Raw genomic sequence first — 21,200 nt, forward strand, 5'->3', positions numbered from 1 at the left:
TATTTTCATTTTCACTGTGGCAGCTGGAGACTGGCAGTGTCGCAGAAACACATCCTGACTCTGTTCATCACTTTTAAACCGTTTTCAGACATGAAATCCAGAAAAATGTCCAGAAAATTGCTTCCGGACGTTTCCTGGAGTTTTGCCGTGGTCTTTCCACCGTCGTCGTGCGTTAACTCTTTTGTTTTGGTGTCTTTCTGTTGATTCACGACGACGACGGTTCCTCAGGAGTCTTTCGACGCTGCACGTTCTCCTCTCTCGGTTCTTCAAGCCTTTGGGTGAAGTAACTTTCCCACGATGCACTAGTTTCTCACAGGTTCCACATGTTCTCCAGACAACAGCACAAAAACCAGGATTGTTCTTCTATCATCGATTTGCCTTAAGTCAGCGATGTTTTATAATGTACATACTGTAACAGAACTCTATGCAAATCAAAGATATTTGGGGTATAAATGAATTTAGGTTATTTTCAGAAGGGGGCTGGGTATTTAAGCTTTTTTTGAGAGTTTCTATTTCCACGTTGTTTTGTCACCACCTTCATTCTAGAGGCTTCTCTTGTGGTTTGTCTTCACTTTCTTCCGGGTGTTGTAGTTGTGGTGGGTCAGATAAATCTTTGTGTTGCACCTGTTGAAAATCATCTCAGACTGAGGCGTTACCGGGGGAACCTGTTGTTGTTAGTTGCCTTTATCTGAGTTAACGTGGTTGTTAAAATTTATATATATTAAGAGAGAGATATATTTTGTTATAAAGTTTGCCTCTATTAAAAGAGTTTACCAGGACAGAAATAGTTTTAAATTTGTGCCTAAATTGTGATTTTTACTTCACATTATTGCCTGATTTGATTTACGAAGGAGTGATGCAATATTTTATAATGTGATGTTGTTTTACCGGAAGCCGTCCATTGTTTTAGTGTAAATAAAATATACTGTTTTTATTTATTTCGTTTTTTAACCGAGTTTCTGGAAGCAAAAGAAAGCAGTCGCCATCCAACAATTTAATATAAAGATATAAAACATAATCTGGACATTTAAAAAAACCTTCACTGAAATGAAGCTGCAACATGCAACTTCACCACTAGATGTCACTAAATTCTACACACCGAACCTTTAAGAGGATTTGTCGCAATACCAAGTAAAACGTAGTGATTTAGATATATAAAATATGATCATTCAGAATCGGACTCTGAGATAATGGACAGCTTCGGGTAAATCAAACAACACCTTTTGTAGAAACGATTTATAGAAAAAGAAATAGCAGTAACATTGTGATTTAATCAATGATGTCACCTCATAAATTCAATAATTATAATGAATTCAATAAAATGTGTATTTTTGTTTATTTAAATCCATCCTGTTCTAAGTGTTGCTATGCAGGTGGATGAATTATGCAGTAGGATAGTTTGTTTTGGAGATGTATATTTGTTTAAGCTGAACAGGTTTTTTCTGTCTCTGGTAGAAGAATGTCGCAGAGCACTTTATCAACCTTTTCATACTGACGCAGCCTTTCAACCAGCACAGGTTCAGTCCAACAATGACAATCACTGTTTCAACCCAGGTTACAGAGTCGCTTCTGTCTCGGTAGAATCCAAAGCTTCGCCCTCTGCGATCCGGCCTCAGTTTTTCCCGATCAGGTTGATGTTTGTTGCTTGAACGTCTGAGATGCAAAGTCATGCCTCTTTCAATAAAGACAACTTCTGCTAAACGAAACCGAATGTGTCGACTTGTTTCCTCCTCTCTTTCAACAAAAAAACCTGCTGCCTTCACCCGACACCACCAATATATTCTTTCCCCTTTTTTTTTGTTGTGCCAGAGGTGGTTTTGCAGCTGTTTGCTCTGTGCATATTGAAGTTCTTGTTTGATGCACATTCTCCTTCCCTGCAGAGAGAGTTAGCTCAAAAGTAGGTCTTGTTCTCACGGGAGTCTACCTCCTCTGTTTACAGGCAATGACTCTGACACGCTGCAGAGATGAAGCAAACTGTGATGGAACCTGTTGACAGCTCATAAGCACAAGATCAATCTGTAAATTGCATCATTTTATACCCGTAACAGTCAAAGACGTTGTTACCTGGGTCGAAAAGGAAAATAAATCAATGTGGGATAAACTGTTTGGGGAAAAAATACTGTTGCCTCCTGCCACAATTGAACTTATGTCAAAAATACCGAGCAGGAATCACAACCATCCCTCATGTAGGGTCACATCATGGACTGTAGGTGCAGAAATCTAAGTTGTGCCTCCAGAAACATGCGCAGACATCTTGTAGCTCCCATAGTTTCAGAGGGTGTGTGGCAGCAACAGACTGTTACTGCTGCAGCATGTCTGCAAAAACATGTCCGTTCCCATGGAGAATGAGACTAAAATTAAATTAGTTCCAATGTGGAAGATGTAATTTTCTGATGTCTGCGGGGGAACAGCTGCAGTAAGAGTTTTGATTTACCAATCATTTCTACATTGGACTGAATGTTTACTGAACTAGGTGAACGTAGAAAACATGGAACAAGCTGATGAGGCCAGATGACAGACATTATTGATTCTCACTTAATATTAAATGTATTAGTAAGGTCGACTATTGACTACTGAAATTTAAGTTCATGTCAAGCAAAGTCTCTGCACCTCAGTATCAGTGAGAATCTTGATGTAATGCATCTTTGTGTAGAAAGGATTAATATGTGGCTCAACCACCAGAGGGCGCTCACTGATTGCGTTCATGCCCGTCACTGTTGCTTCTCTTGATGAGAGTCTGACATCAGCACTGACCATCATGACCAATCACACATTTACTCTCCTTTTCTTCCTGTCTTCCACCATTTCTGCCATTGGCTCTTATTTATGCTAATTAACCCTATTCATATATTCATATATTCTATTACCTCTGCTCAAGTTCCATTGATGTATTCTTAGTTTCTCCTTTTTAAAGCACTTTGTGATGTTGTTAAGAAAAGTGCTGTAACGGCTAAATAAAGTTTATTCTTATTATTTCCTTCACCTGATCAGAAAATCTAAACATGCAGAACATATGTGGCAGCTTCTAACTCGCATGTGCTGTTTTTAACAAAATAAACCAAATGGTGATAAAACATTTGATTTAAAAATCTTTATTACTCTTTAGACACATACATATCTTACATACATACAGAAGATAACAGCTGTAGTGAAGTGAAAACATTGTACATTATTTACAGAACCTGTCAACCTCTCAGGAACTAAGGGTGGCGGCTTCATCTTCAGATTGACCATCAATGGTTATAGAAACCCAGAGATGATACAGGCATGATTAGTCATATCTGCATCCACAGCATCTTTTTCATAAAGGTACTATGGGTGTGTCTGGCAGATCAGTCCGAGCTTCACGAAGTCTTCTCTTGTAAAATGGCCCTCACCAGAACTGGGTCAGCTCTGCCTTGGGTCTCTCTCTGAACAAGGCCCATCAGTTTGTTCAGAACTTTCTTGTTTCCATTTCTGATGGCTTGGACCTACACGGGCGGGGCACAGCAACCAAACATTAAAAAATAAGAAAATGGCATTGCAAGTGGGAATTGGCACGTGTGAGGCCCTCACCTCTTCGGGATGCGAGTCCACCACCTTCTGGCAGATGCTGTGCAGCTGTGCAGTGTCACTAACAAGCCCCAGCTCCTGCTCCTGGATGATCTGCAAGGCCGTCGTGCCTGGTGACCTCCACATCTCCTGGAACACCTGAGAGGGAGCAGGAGGCGGTGAGACGCAGGTGACACAACCAGAATACAAACAAGCGCTCGCTGCCGTTCTGTGTACTGAGTGACAGATAGAAGGGGGATAATTGGCCTGTGCGGCTGACTGACCCGCTTAGCAACTGAAGAGGAGATGTGTCCTGTTTCCTGTAGCTCCAGCAGCTCGGCCAGGGCGGGAGCAGAGACTGGGCTGAAATCAGATGAAGGATGGATTTAATTACATTTGAATGCACTGAATAAGTGATATAAATGAAGGAGAGAGAGAGAAAAGAGTGGGAATGTCAGACGGAAAGGACACGGGAGTCTATCAACATTTGTGATTTGACTATAATGTGTTTGTCTTGCCAGTGTCTGGCTGTTTATTCCCCGGGCCACCAGACAAATAGAACCAAAAGAGCCTGTTAGAAAAATATTAAGTGGAGACGCAGTTTCAGTCAGTTCACTGGAGGCCAGACAGTCCATCTGCACGAAACCTCCTCCAATCAGGACTCAGACACACAGAGGGAAAGTTTCCATCTTTACAAACACAATTTAATGTGACCCGTTGTTTATGTGTCTAAGAAAAACAATAACTCCTGACAAAGGTGACTTGCACCTCGGGGGGGGAAGCAGTTTCAAAGGAAAAGCTCAATTACTTCAACTAGAAATTTTGAATTTGATCAAAATATATTCTGACTTTTGTGTTTAAGAGTAAAATAAACTTTTAAAAGAGATGTCAATCTTTAGTAAATTTCCATGAGTAACAATAAGCTATTATTCTATTCAGTCTATTATCAAACGAGCACCAGTGTTGATCACATTTTCCATTCCACAGTTCCAGCTTTTCCCATCTGGTTTCTAGTTTCCCAGTAAACATTCATTCCTGCCTGTGGCCACTTAGCTTCTCAACACCAACATGCAAGGTCGTGATTAGCTGCGAGGGTTGTGCAACATGCTGCTAAAATTAGCTAAATATTATGAAATGTTTGATAAAAACCTGGAAATTGAAGTAGTTAACTAAAAGTAAAGCTAAAAAAAATTGGAACTGAACTGAAACAGTTGAATGATGGAGCTTAATATAAACTGAATTACTTTTGTTTGAAAAATCTTTGACATTTCTAACGTGGCATTAATGTCGGCCTGGTGAGATATTTCACAATTCTGCCACCATCTTGTCACCACCCTGCAGCGGGTTTCTCTCAGGAAGCTACTTTTCTGACCCTTTTCCGGAGGAGAGACTTGTCTCGGTCGGTGGAAATGTGCAGACGAGTTCTTAATGACATGTCTGGAGTCTTCTCTCGGTCCGACCACTGTGCTTCACAATTTCTTATTTCTCTTACACTTGTGAAGGGCTTGGAACCAGAGGGGAGACGAATCAGATGTGGGCATGTTTGACAGAGCAGAAACTAAAAAATGATATTGTTGTTATGATGATACGAGCAAAGAAGCAGCTGCTGTTCTTAAAGGTTCAGTGTGTAAGATTAAGGTGAAAGGGATCTATAAGCAGAAATTTAACTAATCCTAGTATTGTTTTCACTAGTGTGTTTTACCTAAATTGTAGGAATTGTTGTTTTCTTAACTCTAGAATGAGCCCTTTATATTTAAATACTTTATATTTACATCGGGAGCGGGTCCTCTCTACGGAGGCCGCCATGTTTTTTACAGTCGTCCAAACTGGACAAACTAAACACCTTTTGAGTTTCTATGACAACTGAAGGTTTCCACAGGTTCTCTTTCATGTTTGGAAGGGGAGGACGAGGTGAGGGGTATTCAGCTGCAACACGCACCTTCACCACTAGATGTCACTAACTCCTACACACTGAACTTTCAACAGCTAACTCTTGAAGACCTTTAACTTGGTTCCGAAACTGCCAGTTACTGTCTCCTGACTCCGAGCACTTAAATTATATTTCTCTAAGCACTTAAGTGACTCTGTTTTCATCTCTTTTAACAGTCCTGCCGGCCACTCTCTGGTTTTCTCCGACTCTCCCCCTTTCACTGAAAACAAATGCAGCTACATTGCAAATGTTCCGCATGTGTCTGGGAATGGTTGATAAAGTGAAGCCCACGGCGTCTGCGCTGGTGTCAACCGATTGCTTCTTTCAATTCCATTTTCTCTGTAATGACTCAGAGCCTTTTATGACTTTTATTCTAAGAAATCATTACGGATCCATATTGCCAATCTCGGTTGGACTCAACAAGCTGCGGTGAAGTTTCTAAAGCCACGATGGCAATTTCTCTTCGTTTCAAAAATACCGAAAAGACTCAATTTCAAGTGTTTTGGAACATTTACGAAATCCAACATGTTGCAGCTAACAGGCCTTCAGCAGGGAGAGATCCAAACAACAACTTCATCCAAAAAAGTAATGATTTCACTGATGTTATTGAATTTGGCCACACAGGCGTTCCTCCAATGAGCTGTCAGGCCTGTCTTTGAGGTTTTGTCTTTGACCGACATGAAGAATTAGGGAATATCAGAGGATTTATGAAGTCGTACGAGTTACTGCTGTTTGGAATCAAATGGCCTGTCGATAGTTGTGAACGCTAAGAATCGAATAATCTTTGGCGTCACTCAAATCAGAGTACAGTGTAGAATTGTTAATGGAGGAGAGAGAGGTTGATTTTGCGTCATTTTGCCTGGAGCCTGAATATAAACACTTCTTTCTGAACACAGCACAGGGAGGCTTAAATTCTTTTTTTGTGGCTAAATGCTCATTAATCCAGAGAAAACTGTCTCGGGGAATAGAAGGGAAGCAGTTTAATAAGTTCGATTTCAGCAGCATCTCCTTTTGAGCCAAGAGCAGCGGAGGGTTTGTGGATGTTAATGTGTGTCGAGGGTGGGAATCGGGAATCAAACCTGAAATTACAGCGAATTAATCAAATGAATTGTTGTTATGACTCATGTTGATCTGCGGCTTCTACTTTCATTGAATAGGCAATAATGATTTTTTTTCTTTTGCTCTGTAAACTGAACATCAGACAGGGGCGGCTGTGGCTCACGAGGTAGACCACTAACCAGAGGGTCGATGGTTCGATCCCCAGAACATCCACTCTGCATTCCAAAGTGTCCTTGGGCAAGATACCGAACTCAAATTAAACCCTGACGTGTGGTGCGTGATAGAAACAGCACCGTGGACAGAAGCACCGGTTGAATGGGGGTGAATGGGTGAAATATGATTCCAGCTATGATGATGATGTTTTACACCATGACACAGATCTCCATCATATGAAGTAGGTAGAAAACTGAAGGCACTTTTTCTATAACAGCTTCTAATCAGCGGCTCCATTCATGCCTCGTGATTCACTTACATCTGTGTGAGCTTCAGCTGACTGGTTACGGCCAATCCTGGTCATGTGGGTGTGCAGCCTGGCCATTATAACCTGATATGTCTCACACTTGTGATACAGTGACAGCTTTGCTTCCCATTATTTCCATATGGAAGGGGAAGACTCAAATGTGCTTCTGTCCTTTCCTGCTTTGCATTAAAATCAGGCATTACATTGAATTGAATTGAATTTGTGGACCTCTGATGTTTCTCTAGCTGCTGTAGTTCATGTTGACAACCTCATCCGCACTGTTCCTGGATCTGCTCCCTGCTTTGACCACCAGGGTCAATTTTATCAGGCAAACTTTGGTCTGACTGAAGATTCGCTCTGCTGATACACGCATGGAAGTGAAGTTTCATGCCAGAGCTCCCCCCCCACCACCACCACCTCCTCCTTGTGTGCTTTTCGGTGTTATTAATTTAACTGATGTAGCCCTACTTGCTGCTGGGATTCTTTGGAGAACTCCGTCGCAGAGCAAGAGCTTTTTCACGCCAAATCTAACTGTATAACCATCCGCTATAAACAGCCCATTGAAGTGTCTCTGACTAAAGTTCAGTGGTGAGTTACAGGACGTGGAGCTGAAGTGCTGATAGCAGACATGTTAAATCACTTTTAGGATCGGAGTTTCTCACTTGAGTTAAAACCCTTGAGGCGGCCGCTTGTGACAACTTAAAATGAAGAGAGGCCTGACACACACCAGCTGCATCTGGAGAGTGAATGGTTTTTTTCTTTAAAGGTAATCTTTAAGGCTTCATTACAGACTGTGAAGAAGCGGCGGGGGAAAATGGGAGAAAGATGCAAAAACAGGCCCCAAGACGGAGCTGAACCACCGATGATGCTGCGGTTCACGGTCAGTGTCTTAACCCTTCAGCTACCGGGGGACGCCTGTGAAAAAGGTTTAACCCTGACATCTAAGACCTGAGCATTGGAGGCAGAATGCGGATAAGCAAACGTTTTATTCACCCCTTCTCTCACCCAGATTGGAAGTGAACGGCAGGCGAAGACAAACCACTGCTAAATATGACTCCAATACTGTATTCATGAGCTATGTTGGAAGATAAATCTAATCTGCAAGACAGACAAATGAACATTATATAAATCACATGGATGGATTTGTCTCACCTCTGGCTCACGCTCATGTCTTGTTGCTTGAGGTGACCCAGCAGCTCGTTCGTCACCCAGCCAATCACCTTCCTCGGCTCCTTCTTGGTCGCCTTCAACACGGCCTCAAAGTACTCCACCAGCCCGTCCTCGTTCTGCAACAAGACGCCACCAACAGCCACATGCACAGTATCTCATCACTATCAAATAAGCCCAGCAGGGACCGGTATTCAGCTGCCTCCAGGATCCAAGCAGAACCGCGTCCAAACTGAGTTGATGAGAGTGCAATTAAAACAAGTGCGCGGGAAACAGATTTACTGCCTCCGCCCGCAAATAAACTCACCACCAGAGTGAAGCTGTGCTCGGGCAGGATGCCGTATGTTTGGACCAGTCTGTCTCTTTTGACGCTGGGTAGCTCTGGAAGCCCTTCCCTTATCTTCTGCACCACCACCATCTGGCCTGCATCAATGCCAGAGGGCAGCGACGCGTTATCCTCATACACGATCAGAGGGGGCAGGTTGGGCTCTGGCATGAACCTGGAAGGGGGAGAACGCTTTATGAGCAGCACAGATAAACTTAGAGAAGATGAAGTAATTATTTTTATTCTGTTGACTCCAAACTAGTCACATTTCTCTGCTCCTGTAGTAATTTGACTTTAAAACTGTCCATCTATCATCCCCCCTCCAAAAAACGAAACACACAGACACAGATGCACAAATGAGTGATATCTGGCGCCCTCATTGCCCAGAAAGACGATAAGGTAATCTCTTAAAATCATAACTAGACGTCCACAACCCACAAACTCTGACTCACCTGTAGTCCTGAAGACCCTCTTTGTCCCTCATGGGAACAGTCTCCCTGGAAGACAACATGCACATATTATAAACTAACATTTCTAACAGTCTAAGTACTATTCAGAGCTGGAACAATTAATAAATTAGTCATTCTGCTAATTTGGCAACAAGTTGAGTTATTATATAATTTTTTAAAATGCTTAAAAGTCCCTCATGCATTTGTGAAGATTTGTGTTGTCTTTCATGTGTTAACTTTCACAATGGGTAACTGATCATTTATAAAGTGACTGAGAAGATAGAAGATCAATTGACAATTAAAGTGCTCGCCTTCTAAAAAATGTCTAGTACAACTATTCCAAACTAAAAGAAAAACAACAACATCAAAGCCCAATGAAAAAATGTCGGGGCTGTGTGTAGATGATGCTGCTCAGTCAGCCCAGCTGTTTGTGAACCGGTTTAGTCAGATCTGTCGCCAGCTTCACAGGAACGAGAAGAAAGAGCCAATCATAGGCCATCACACGCTGTTTAACATGCTTCACCATGGACCTCGGACTTTCAAGGAGGCCTCATGGGAACGAGGCAGAGCACCAGAAGATGATCAATGCCTCGGCTGTGTGGGAGCTGCATCGTTCTGAGAGCTCAGGAGCCTGTGACGAGCACAGAGCTCACAGATAACGCAACACGATGGCAGCGGCATCCAAATGGCTCCATTCATCATCATTACCATCGATGGTTCGTCCTTTGCAAAGCGTCAAGACTAATTGTCACAAGTGGTGCCAGGAACACGGGGAAATGCAGATCTTTGATTTATGAAACCAGGGGAAAGAAAAGGCTTATGAGATGGTGAACGATTCCGGGGTCAAAACTGTAAACAAGTCTGATAGGCGGTGGCAAAATATAGAAAAACATAGAGGGAAAAGCACAAGGAACCAGCATGAAGGAGGACGAGTGAGTGAAAATAACATTCTGGCAACTAAAAGAGGTGAAATGTGAAGCTCTTGAAGTAACAAGCAAGGAGGAGATGTAAGTGCAGTAATTTCAAAACAAAACAGGAAAACGAGAAAGAGAGTCAAGGGGCCAGATGATGAAACTAATGAATGAGGCAGAGATCCCAGTCACAGCCCGGCTCCCTCATCCACTTACCCCGATTTGGAATCATATGCCCGGGTCTCACTCTGCACCCTCCCTCCTCTCTGCAGGACATCGATCTGCCTCCGAATCTCGTAGTCTGGTGACATAAGAGGCGACATTAACATAAACACACACTCTCCCATAGCAGTGTGGCACGAACACGATTATGTGACAAATGCCAAACATCTGCTGTAACACACTGGCAATCCTCAGGTCTCTGACTGCTGCCACATTATAACTGTGATGAATGATGTTTTTCCTCCATCACTGTTTAAACACCAGTTCAGCAGCAGCAGATTAAACGTGATAGCGTTTTATTGATAGGTAACTCAGGCACAGCACCACAGCGTGTCAATGTGTGCTTACACTCCTGAAAGTAAAATGCTGAAATCTGTCTGGAGGAGGCTCTTTGTCAGCGCTTTAACTGAAGCTCAATCAACGGCCAGTTAAGTTTGAGTTGTCACTAAATCTATTCTTTATTTTTTTTTTTAAGTGAACAGCTGAGGGAAGAAAATTCACCATCGCATGCTGCCATCACGCAGCTAATTCTTTGTGAATGGCTGTCAGTGCTAAACTTATGCTTCTCAGGTCACTGTCAACATTAACTAATCTTCCTGTCTTCAGTCCTCTTCGTAAATCCAACTGGAATGGTTTCATTTCAACAAAAATCGAATTCCTTTTTTCAGTATGGACGTGATGAAAATATGTGTCTCAAGTGTTGAAACAAGTATTTAGATCCTTACAGTACATAAAAGTATTATTTGTATTCATATTGCAGAAGCGTGGCCCATTCTTCTTTATTACATTATCACTACTGATACAATTACGAACAAATGGCATTTAACATTGGTAGTGAGTCACGACAGAGCTTATTTTAACTATTTTATAGTGGTTTAAAGGTGCTACATGTATTTTTTATATCGCTGCATAGCTAACGTTAACGTTAACAAAAAAGAATTGCAAGTTCAGCATCCAATGCCATTCCTTTACTCACCAGAAGGTGTCACCAGCAGTGAAAACAAATAGCTATGTTTACTCAGTCCAATACAAGAGGATGAAGGAGTATAGTGCCAAAACTTTTAGATTTAGGTGTTGAACTTGCAACTTTATTATAGACTGGTAAGTAAAGAGCTACTAATGCTAACTTTACTTACGTAGCAACAGCAAAAACATTATAATCACTAATAATGTCATATATTTTATTAACTCAAAATCTGTGGTTCAAGTCAAATCTTAATCTGCAAAATAACAAATAATAAATGCAGTGGTGTAAAAAGAACAAAATTGTAATTCCCTGAATTGTAGTGGATGTTATCTGCCCAACTGGTAGGCCAGGACCAGAAGCCAAGCCGCCGTAGTTGCAAAGTTATTGGTCCCAGTCATAACACTAAGTGAAATGGTGAATTGTTGTTTTTACACTGCAGTCAATTACCAAACCCTAGGTAATAACCCCAGAGATCAAATGTGTTAATTGAGCTTTGGTTGGCAGATTTAGTTCATTTGGGATTCAACCTGAGCTATTTCCCACCAATCTACTCATCTAACTCTTGGTGAGAAAGCAAAAAAAGCACATTGCAGGAAATGTCACTTAAATAACATTCCTCCACTGGTTGTTTTTTACCTTTTACTGCTAGTTTTGATTTGAAGTACTTTTCTTTTTCAGGGTGACAACGCATGCAAATGTCAACTCACCAAAAGGTCCGTACTTTCAGAACAGGTGTGTGAGCAATAATACAACAACTGTAAGATCTCCTCAGATGGAACAGCATTCAAAGCAACCTCACTAAAGGTCTGTCACACTCTCAGACTATCCTCCTAACCTATTTACAGGATTTACCAATGGCCCTGGCCAGGAACCGGATGCTGTTGATGTTCTTCACCTCGGTTCTGACGCCCAGGGGCTCGCCCGGCGTGTGGACGGACACGTTGGCATCTACTCTCATCTGGCCCTCTGCGGAGGAAGAGGAGGGGGAGAGATGCACACTGTGAGGGAAGTGGGTTTGGGTTTATAGGTACAGAATGGCAGCTCAGACACAGAGAGGCGGGCAGAGACACAGAGACAGAAAGAGATTTCCATACCAGACATGTTGCCTTGACAGGTGCCAAGGGCCTGCAGGATGAGCTGGAGCTCCCTGACAGCTGCAGCAGCCTCCTCTCCGCAGCTCATTTCTGGCTCCATCACCAGCTCCATTAGACCTACACCTGACGGATGTGAAGACAAGTTATTGCTTTGTTAAGTGATTTATATCTATAGTATATATCGTGGGTTTTTTAGGCATTGGGAAGATGTTATAAAATATGTCTTATCATCAATAAAGTTTATGAAAAGATCAAAAACCAGCTATGTGTTTGTCCATTTCTCGAAAATTCAAAGACTGAAGCCACTGTTGCTCTCAGCCCCGAGCTCAATCAATCCTACTCAAGATCAAAAACTTTTTTAAAAGCCACGTCACATAGATTAATCCTTTGAAGGATGCACATTTTAGGTTCAGAATTTTAATTTGGTGTTCTTACTTTAAGTTTAGGTTTAAATGCTGTAATGTTCAGAAAACCCATTCCTCACACTGTCCATTGCTGCAGCTCCTCTTTTCAGCCTCTGTCTAAAACACCTGGGTTTAGCTCCTGTCTCTTTAACGCCCCCGTCCCGATTAAAGCCCAGTTTTTTTACCAACAAAAATGATATCACGTACTAGAGGAAAGAGGAAAACTGCAAAAAGCCTCATTTGTCTCCTTTAAGGTTAAATAATGTCCTAAAAGATCTGTGCAATGTACTTTTTAAGAAAATATTTCCAAACAGTAATAAATTGTTATAGCCATCTTCTTGGTAAGGAAACAACATGTGATCCAGTGCAATGGTGAGGCTCATGTATATGTTTGGTTTGTGGGAACAACTCCACAGACAATGACTCCACAGACAATGACTCCACAGACAATGACTCCACAGACAATGACTCCACAGACATTACACAGTAGATGGATGGAGTTTATTGTTGGTTTTAGTCTCCTCATGAGATTTGTCCACAATGAAGCTGACCAGAGTAAAAAAACAGAATATCAGCAGCCACAACCTTTAATCGTCGGACACAGAGTGACTGACGTTACCTGCTCTGTTGAGGTCTATGAGTGTCTGGCTGTGGACGTCATCGTGCAGACTCTTGCCGCTGTCCTGCTCCAGCTGAATCTGCTTTATAGTCGCTGTTTTTCTGATCACTTGGCTCCTCTTCCTTCCCCCATGGAGGCTGTAAGTCAGGATGCCGTCTACTGCGATGGGCCGCCGCTGCTGAGTGATCTGGTATCCAGCCTGACACAAGAGTACACATCATTATAAAACACCAGGCGCTGAGGCTGTGGGGTAAATAGAGCGTAAAAAAAAAGGCAAAAACATTTTTTATGCTCTCCTTATCTTTCAAGAAACGTAACCTCTCATCAGGCCCCGACGGTGCAGCAGCCAACCGTATACCATCTGATTAAATGACAGAGGAACATCTGACTGTGTTGGTGTAATGAAAACGGAGTCAATGAGAACAGTGACAGCAGCGTCTACTGCCTTTTAATCCCTGTGAAATTAGGAATGAAAACGATCCCCTCACTTTCACCATCTTTGAAGATTTTATGTAACGTGACGATGTACAAGTAACAGCAGGTAGAAATACTTACCAGTACGCAGTCAGGAATACTTCTACAATATCACCCTTTAATAATATTTAATTTACAGATATCCAATTTGTTCGCTTTTAGTAATTCATTGTGCAAAATTATCTAAAATCTACTTTTGACCAATGACCAGATTTGCATGTTTTTCTCTGTTAATTATATAAATTCTGAAGTAATAACATGTTATCAGGGTAATGAGCTGAGCATACTGGGACGTTTCCTGGCTAATGGGTTGGTTTAGCTTCTGTTAGATATCACTGGTTGTTTTAGCCTTTGTCAATTCATAGACAAGTAGTGATAATTACATTTTAAGTCAATAAATAAATCACAATGTCAGTATTACAGTTTGTTATCCAACTTGAATTCAGTACTTTAAATAGATGAATAGACTTTTTCAAACAAAATGTAATTTTTGATGGGATATTTGACTTATTTTTTACAGTCTGTCAATGTTTATGAGGTGTCCTTGTTGTTTTTGTTTGTCTGTAAGAAGGATTACACAGGAATTAGTGGCAGGATGCAGTGTGGGTCAGGGCAGAACCCATTCAACTTAGTTTTTTTGGGGATCTGGGGCAGATCCAGGAGTTTTTTTCACATTCCAGGGAATGATTCATAGATCTTAATGAAAAAATCGGGCACATTAAGGGCACTGATATCTATGAGTGTGTGCAACTTAATGCCGCGTGATTGGATTTAAGGGGTCTGCTGGGGCTTGGCAGAGGTATTGTGTGTTCTACTGAGAGCCATTCTAGTTTGTTATGCATATATATTGTTGCTGTTCAATGATGTGTACTGTTTGCTAAGTGTTACTCTGTTATTTGTTTCCATGGGGTATAATTTGTGAAGGTAAGAGTACAGTGTGGTGGAGCTGAATTTCCCCAGTGGGACTATAAAACTAACTAATACATCAAATTACAGAAAGAAATGTGATATCTCCTGAGATTGTTTTTAGTTAAATCCACGTATTGCAGAGGAATAACTCTGATGACGAGTCTGCAGTCGGTGTCATGGGTCCACGTAAAGGTGAGGCAGGCAGGCAGCATCAATTAAACACCGCGATGGCTGATTGGCTGGACCTTGGTTATAATGCAGCAGGAGTGCTGCTGCTCCACTCAAGGTTTCTATTCACAAAAGCACAAGAATGAATATTTTATCCGCTTCTCTATTCCTAAAAGAATCTGCCGCCCCAAGTACTAATTTCCCACGTTACTATGGCAACCACATCGCAGGAACTAAACATTAATCATACTTATGCTAAAGAGAGCAAGGACATGGGAGAAGAGATTTGGGGAGGGGTGGAGTACTGGCTGGCTTTCTGTAAAATGTGCCTGATCGACACAATCAGTCACGTCGCCTCCTTTTACAACAACACTTTAAAAACACAACATGCATATGGGGATTTTTCTCTTTTAATTCCTGTTCCTCTAGATGAATTCAATCTTTAAATATGTTGGATTTTGAGACAAAATGCTGCAGTTCATCCGAAATCACCTGTTTCTTACTTCATCTTTTCACAGGCTTTGACTCTGCAGGTAAAAACGTTGCCTCTGCTGTCTGCAGCACGGCAACACCATCATGCACATTAGGGCAGCATCTGTATACGTGAAGACTATTTGCATTTCCTGCATAATGAATCAGCTACTCCTGGCGACATAATGAGGGATGAGTAAAGTTTTGTTGTTAATAAAACCCTACTAGACACATTTGGGTTTTTCCAATTACTCGCCGTTCGACAGATAGAGCCCTAATGAGCTGAACACCTTTTTATATTCACAGCTACAGATGTGTGTCTGCGCGCAGACTACACATGCAGGTTCCCACACATGCTGCAAACCCATTTGTGTGTTGTGAGCCGCTGAGTCATTTTCGGACTCATTTAAAAAAAAGCATCTGTCGGTCGTCTCCCTCCTTACTTTCCATCGAGGTCCCGCACACACAATCACTGCTCTCGTTAAACGCATGTCAAAGCTTCAACAGTCAGGCTGGGTCTGTTTTAGAAACTTAATATCTCGAGGAAATTGTAATTATTTGCTTTGGCTAACAGATTAGTGCGGAGCTGCTGAGGCATGTTATTAAAGGGCTGTTGAAGGCTTATGTGTATCGTCTGCCGTTTTCCATTCAAAGAAGGAGCGCTAGTTGGACGGGGGCATTGATCATTTAATGAGCAACTGTGGTGTTTTACAAAATGCAATCAGGGATTTGTAGTGGAACATATCAATAATGTAAAATGCAATTTACAAATGTATTTTTCAAGGGTGGGATGATTTCTCCCTCGGCCATGCTACTGGTTCGGTTTGATGAGTGTAGATTACATTCAAACTCTGGGTCCAATGTGAAAAACATTCCATCATCTTGCATAATTAAAGCCACTCAGACTCCAGGTTGTCGAGCTGTCAGATCGCTCTTATGAAGCAGCTGAGGAGACCAATGCAAACTAAATAAACAGTTTGATTCCTAAAAAACAACAGGTAGAGTGCAGAAAGCACACAGTGAATGTTAAACACAGATAGAGGATCCAGGCTCGACCTGATGGCAGGGGCTGCTGTGAAATCTCAAAGCAAAATAAAAACTTTAATCTGGTATTATCGTCCCTGCTGTGTGCGTCAGCTGCTCAGAATGAATCCAAAGGAGGTGATGCAAGCTTTAGTAAACACACAAGAGAGCAAGAGGAACACAACGGTAATCCCTGCGCTTCTGGAGGGGATTTAACTGGAATCTAAAGAAACATGGACTTTCTTTGGAGATAATGCATCGCTACCAAGGTGATTAAAATATGTACTGCTGCCACTATGTGATAACCAGTGACTGAGCAAGACCATCTACAGAAAACTGTTGAGCATCGGGCCTAAAACAAGTCAAAGCCTCATCTCACGAGAGACTTAAGTCAGCTAAGAAATCAAATCAGAAATATCGAAGAGAGTTATATTATTTCAGCAGCAGAAAGAGTGTAATGAAAACTTTCAGCTTAAGCTGATACTCGGTGTATTGCTTGCTTCTTTGTGAGGGCACTCTCCTTTTAATCCACTTCTTTCGGGCAGTTTCAATGACATAATACCGCAGGAAAAGAGAATCTGTCTCCTAGGCTCTTCAGTCTATAATTACACTCCTCATTACCTTGTCCAAAGCTGTGTTAGCATAATATCTTACCAGGCCGAGATAAACGCTGAAAAATTCAGATTTTCCACCACACTTTTCTTCTGAGAATTTCCAGATTTATGAAAAGGCGTCTCTGTAGGGCGAGTCAATGTAGTTCCTATTACGTTTTGTCTTTTCCATCTAAGCCTTAAAAGGTCACTCATAATGGCTGCGAAATTACATTGGGGCTCTGAGGGCTAGTGAGCCCTTGTCACACGGGTTCTCTATTACACAGAGCAAAATGAACTTCACTATACTGTTGAGGGGGAGAGATACCTTCATCCTCACTTTACCAGACTGCTATTCAGCTCATGCTGTGAGACATTTAAATCCAAATACCTGTCATACCATTGGATTAGTAGCTATCTCCTCCAATAGCATGTTTTTGTCTCAACTAGTTTTTTTCCTGATCTACCAAATAAATATATAGTAGTTGTTAATTAATACAGGTTTAAAGTGGTGTATCCTTACAATAAAATAACACCTTACTTAAAATCAAATGGTATAACAGAAAGTATCTAGACAGCTTTTATGCACTATAGTGTGTTTTTAGTTTTAATCCCTTTAGTTTAAACATGTTTTCAGGTCAAAAACTGAAATCTCTCTCCCTCTCATTGACAAAAGTACTCTTTGCTGCAGCACTCCAAATACTGGCCTGTTATATTCCTTGAGATGTGTTTAGACCTGTGGTTTAGAAATGATTCCATTACGGGTAATTCAAAATCTCTACTTATAAACATCATTCAAAAAGTCCATAATCAAAGTAGCAGCTTTACACCGTTTTGAGTAATGGATCAGTCCCTGAACTGCTGAGTTAGAAATCACTACCTGGAGTTTTTAGGACTCTCATAATGATTCACATTATTTATGTATATATATATATATATATATATATATATATATATATATATATATATATATATATATATATATATATATATATATATACACACAAAAGAAAGCTATCCCCAAATAATCAGCAAAGGCAGGGAGTGCAATGACCTGTGTACAATGTAAAAATAGAAGTGCACTGTAGGAAATGAGCTGGTAAGTGAAAGAACACTGGTCATTTTCTTTAACAGCTCTTAGTACCCTTTGACTGTGTGTGTGGCAAATAGCATTTTTGCTGCATCAGCAGGACTTGCTCACTATTTCAATTAAAGCTCAGGGGCAGGAGGAGTTCACTGGGAGTGTTGTGATGGAGACGCTGGAGGCGGATGAGGACAACTTGTGTCAAAGTGAAACAATAAGGCAGAGTGATGTTTGGGATCAGAGCGGCTCTACACCGCCTGTTTGTCTGATAGGATACAGCCAAACCCTGGAGGTCACAGAGAAAGTAAGAAATGAGGACAGGGAGAGGGAAACTCACAGGGAGGTCGGCGTAGAAGTAATGTTTCCTGTCAAAAAGTGACTTCCTGTTGATAGTGCAGTTGAGAGCCAGTCCTGTCATCACTGCTGCTTCAACACATCGTCTGTTCAGAACCTGGGGGACACACAGGGACATTACCTGGTGATCTGACAAGAAGGGGATCAAACAATAGGTTATCTTTGTCTGAAAATCACCTACGGGTAATGTGCCAGGCAAGGATCCATCGAAGAATGACACCAGGGAGTTGGGAGGGGCTGAGAAGCGAACGTGCGAGCCAGAAAACAGCTTGGTGTTAGAGTTAATCTGGGCGTGGATCTCCAAGCCGACCACCCCGACCAGCTGCTGGGGATCACTGAGGCGGAGAGGAAATAAAAGAAACCTTTACTACAAATCAGACAGAGAATGAGTGGTGTACCTGGCAAAAGGGAAATATATTTGCTTCTGGATAATGGGTTTTCACTTTTTTACTGATATTTACTGCCAAACCCTCTGTGAGTTATCCTGAACAACTGTTCTCATGAAGCTGGTTATCGTCTGGCTCAGTTAACTCTGGGTTTACCTCTGGCTACGATCCTGTGGTGCAGCTAATGAGATGTGGCGCTGTCAGAACCATGAATGACCTTGATAATGATGTGGGATGAAATGGCGATACCTGCAGCTAACTTCTGTTATAATGAAAGTAGAAAGTGATGTTCGACTGAGTGAAATGTAAACAGTGTGATGACATATCAAGAATATCATAACAGGCATAGAAACACTAGAAAAATGTCCAAATATTAAAGTAAGGCTGAAGATATATTGTAAATAAGGAACAAAATAACAAGTTATGCGATGTTGTATCGCATAACTTGTTGACATCTCGTACTTACAATTACAGAAAATGATTCAACAGTGTGTGGATGATTTTCTCTGATAAAAGACAAAAGGTTTAGTCTTTATCACCAGTAATGTTTACAAATAAAATATTGATCTATAAAAAAAAAAAAAATCTCGGTCAGAATCCTGTAGAACTCCATATTCCCAGTGATCTAATTAATAGGTAGTTGCTGTTGACAGGCTCTGATCTGATTGGGTCCATCAGACCAAAGATAGCTGCATAACCCATTAATCACTATGATACAGGCCCCTGGGATACACCCCCTCACTGTCACATACATTATCACACACATCATTGCACACCTTGCACATTTTACCACTATATATATATTTGAAGAATTCCATTGTATGGTTTTGCAGAACAGTACTTGCTTCTTAATTTACCTTGTTTCCCTCTTAGTTTTATATGTTTGTTATGCTACAATGTTTGTTGAAGAACCTACTGGGTAATACATGTGATTCTGAAAAGTAAACAGACAGAGAGAGAGGAGTAGACTCAAGTGTTTTCTGAAACTTCAACCTCATTATGAACAAAATAAACCTTTACACAGTGGCCCAACTTAATCAATGTACAAGTATAACACTCATAACATTGTCATAACAATAATGATGTGTAACAATAAATAAATAACAATAACTGGAGAAAACTTAAGGTAAAATCCAAATAAACGTAATAATAGCTATTTTACACGCAGCTCATTTATCTTCATTAATTAGCCAGGGGACACAGTTTGAATCAGAGGTATCAGGAACTAAATAAAGATAAATATGGGTCATTTATCTACAGTTTAATACATGTGGATAAATCACCTCAGGGACAACAACGACTCAAACAGTCTCCCAGCTGCAGCTTCCTGTACCTTTTCACCCGGGGCTGAGATTCACTGTGTCTCCGGGAGCTCGTCGTGTTTATTCGTCGGATCAAACACGAAGTCTTCGGGTATAATATCGATGATCGACTGTTGACACTCCGCAGCAGCTCACCGGCTGCTACACAGGAGGCCGCCATGTTGTCTTTCAGGCTCCTCCAAACACGAGACGGGACTTGTAGTTTTTTTAAAGGGAGAGTCAATGTTGGAGTCAACGACGCTCGAGTTCGGGTTGAAACTACAAATCCCAGGATATTGAGGACGTTCCGGTTTCCCCCCAAATAAGGGGCGTCACTTCCGGGCGGACAACTGGCGGGACTTCTCAGCGGTGTGGTAGCGGAGCAGGTTGTTGACAGGCGGAGAAACTTGTCTTAAACTTTTAAAAAGATGATGGCTACTAGCGGAAAAGACTGTGGAGTAAAAGATGGCGCCTCGGTTTGCTGTAACGGCTCAGCTGCGACGAACGGAGCCGCCCCGGAGGCATCGCCGAGCCCCAAGCCGCTGAACGGAGCCACGGTTCGGCCGGGGGGCTTCACCTTCACCCCGCAGCCCACCATCGAGGACATTCGGCGGATGCAGGCGGAGTTCACGGACGAGCGGGACTGGAACCAGTTCCACCAGCCCCGCAACCTGCTGCTGGCCATGGTCGGGGAGGTGGGCGAGGTGTCCGAGCTGTTCCAGTGGCGCGGGGAGGTGGCGGAGGGTCTGCCCGGATGGAGTGAGCCGGAGCGGGAGCATCTGGCGCAGGAGCTCAGCGACGTGCTCATCTACCTGGTGGAGCTCGCCGAGAAGTGTCGCGTCGACCTGCCCCAGGCGGTGCTGCGGAAGATGGCCCTGAACCGGCTCAAGTACCCGGCCAGCAAGGTGCACGGCTCGGCCAAGAAGTACACCGAATACAAGGACTGATGTTCGGTGTGCAGAGACAGTCGGAGGCGACTGCTGGAGCTGCTGCTGGACCTTTCATCGTTTGGTTCAAATGGCTTTTGTTCTTGTTCGACTTGTTACACCACTGTATGAAAGCTCCTCTGTGACTTGACCTCCTCGTGCAAAAGGCACGTGCAGAATATGCAGTTTTAAAAAAAATTTAGTTTAAAGGTTCAGTGTGTAGAATTTAGTGGTGACATCTAGTGGTGAAGTTGCATGTTGCAGCTGAATACCCCCTCACCTCACCTTGCTCTTCCAAACATGGCAGCCTCCCTAGAGAGGAACATATAAAGTATTTAAATATAAAAGACCCATTCTAGGGTAAAGAAATCAATTT

The 21,200-nt window shown here is 42.0% G+C and overlaps 2 protein-coding genes across 2 annotated transcripts; one reads left to right on the forward strand and one right to left on the reverse strand.

The window, feature by feature from the left end:
- Positions 1–3,076: 3,076 nt before the first annotated feature.
- On the reverse strand, positions 3,077–20,100 carry gatb (glutamyl-tRNA(Gln) amidotransferase, subunit B). Its single transcript, XM_034586072.1, has 13 exons — positions 19,931–20,100; positions 18,393–18,546; positions 18,195–18,308; positions 13,139–13,337; positions 12,116–12,238; positions 11,874–11,987; positions 10,049–10,133; positions 8,925–8,969; positions 8,455–8,647; positions 8,133–8,266; positions 3,816–3,894; positions 3,556–3,690; positions 3,077–3,470 (listed from the first exon to the last, which is right to left on the reverse strand). Exons 1-13 carry the CDS (start codon positions 20,077–20,079, stop codon positions 3,345–3,347), a joined length of 1,650 nt encoding a protein of 549 aa, XP_034441963.1. The 5' UTR covers positions 20,080–20,100; the 3' UTR covers positions 3,077–3,344.
- A 139-nt stretch (positions 20,101–20,239) lies between these two features.
- dctpp1 (dCTP pyrophosphatase 1) lies at positions 20,240–20,999 on the forward strand. Its single transcript, XM_034586084.1, has one exon. It carries the CDS (start codon positions 20,327–20,329, stop codon positions 20,843–20,845), a length of 519 nt encoding a protein of 172 aa, XP_034441975.1. The 5' UTR covers positions 20,240–20,326; the 3' UTR covers positions 20,846–20,999.
- The last annotated feature ends 201 nt before the right edge of the window (positions 21,000–21,200 follow it).

The sequence above is a fragment of the Hippoglossus hippoglossus genome, chromosome 1 (genome assembly GCF_009819705.1).
Source record: "Hippoglossus hippoglossus isolate fHipHip1 chromosome 1, fHipHip1.pri, whole genome shotgun sequence".
Lineage (NCBI taxonomy): Eukaryota > Metazoa > Chordata > Actinopteri > Pleuronectiformes > Pleuronectidae > Hippoglossus > Hippoglossus hippoglossus.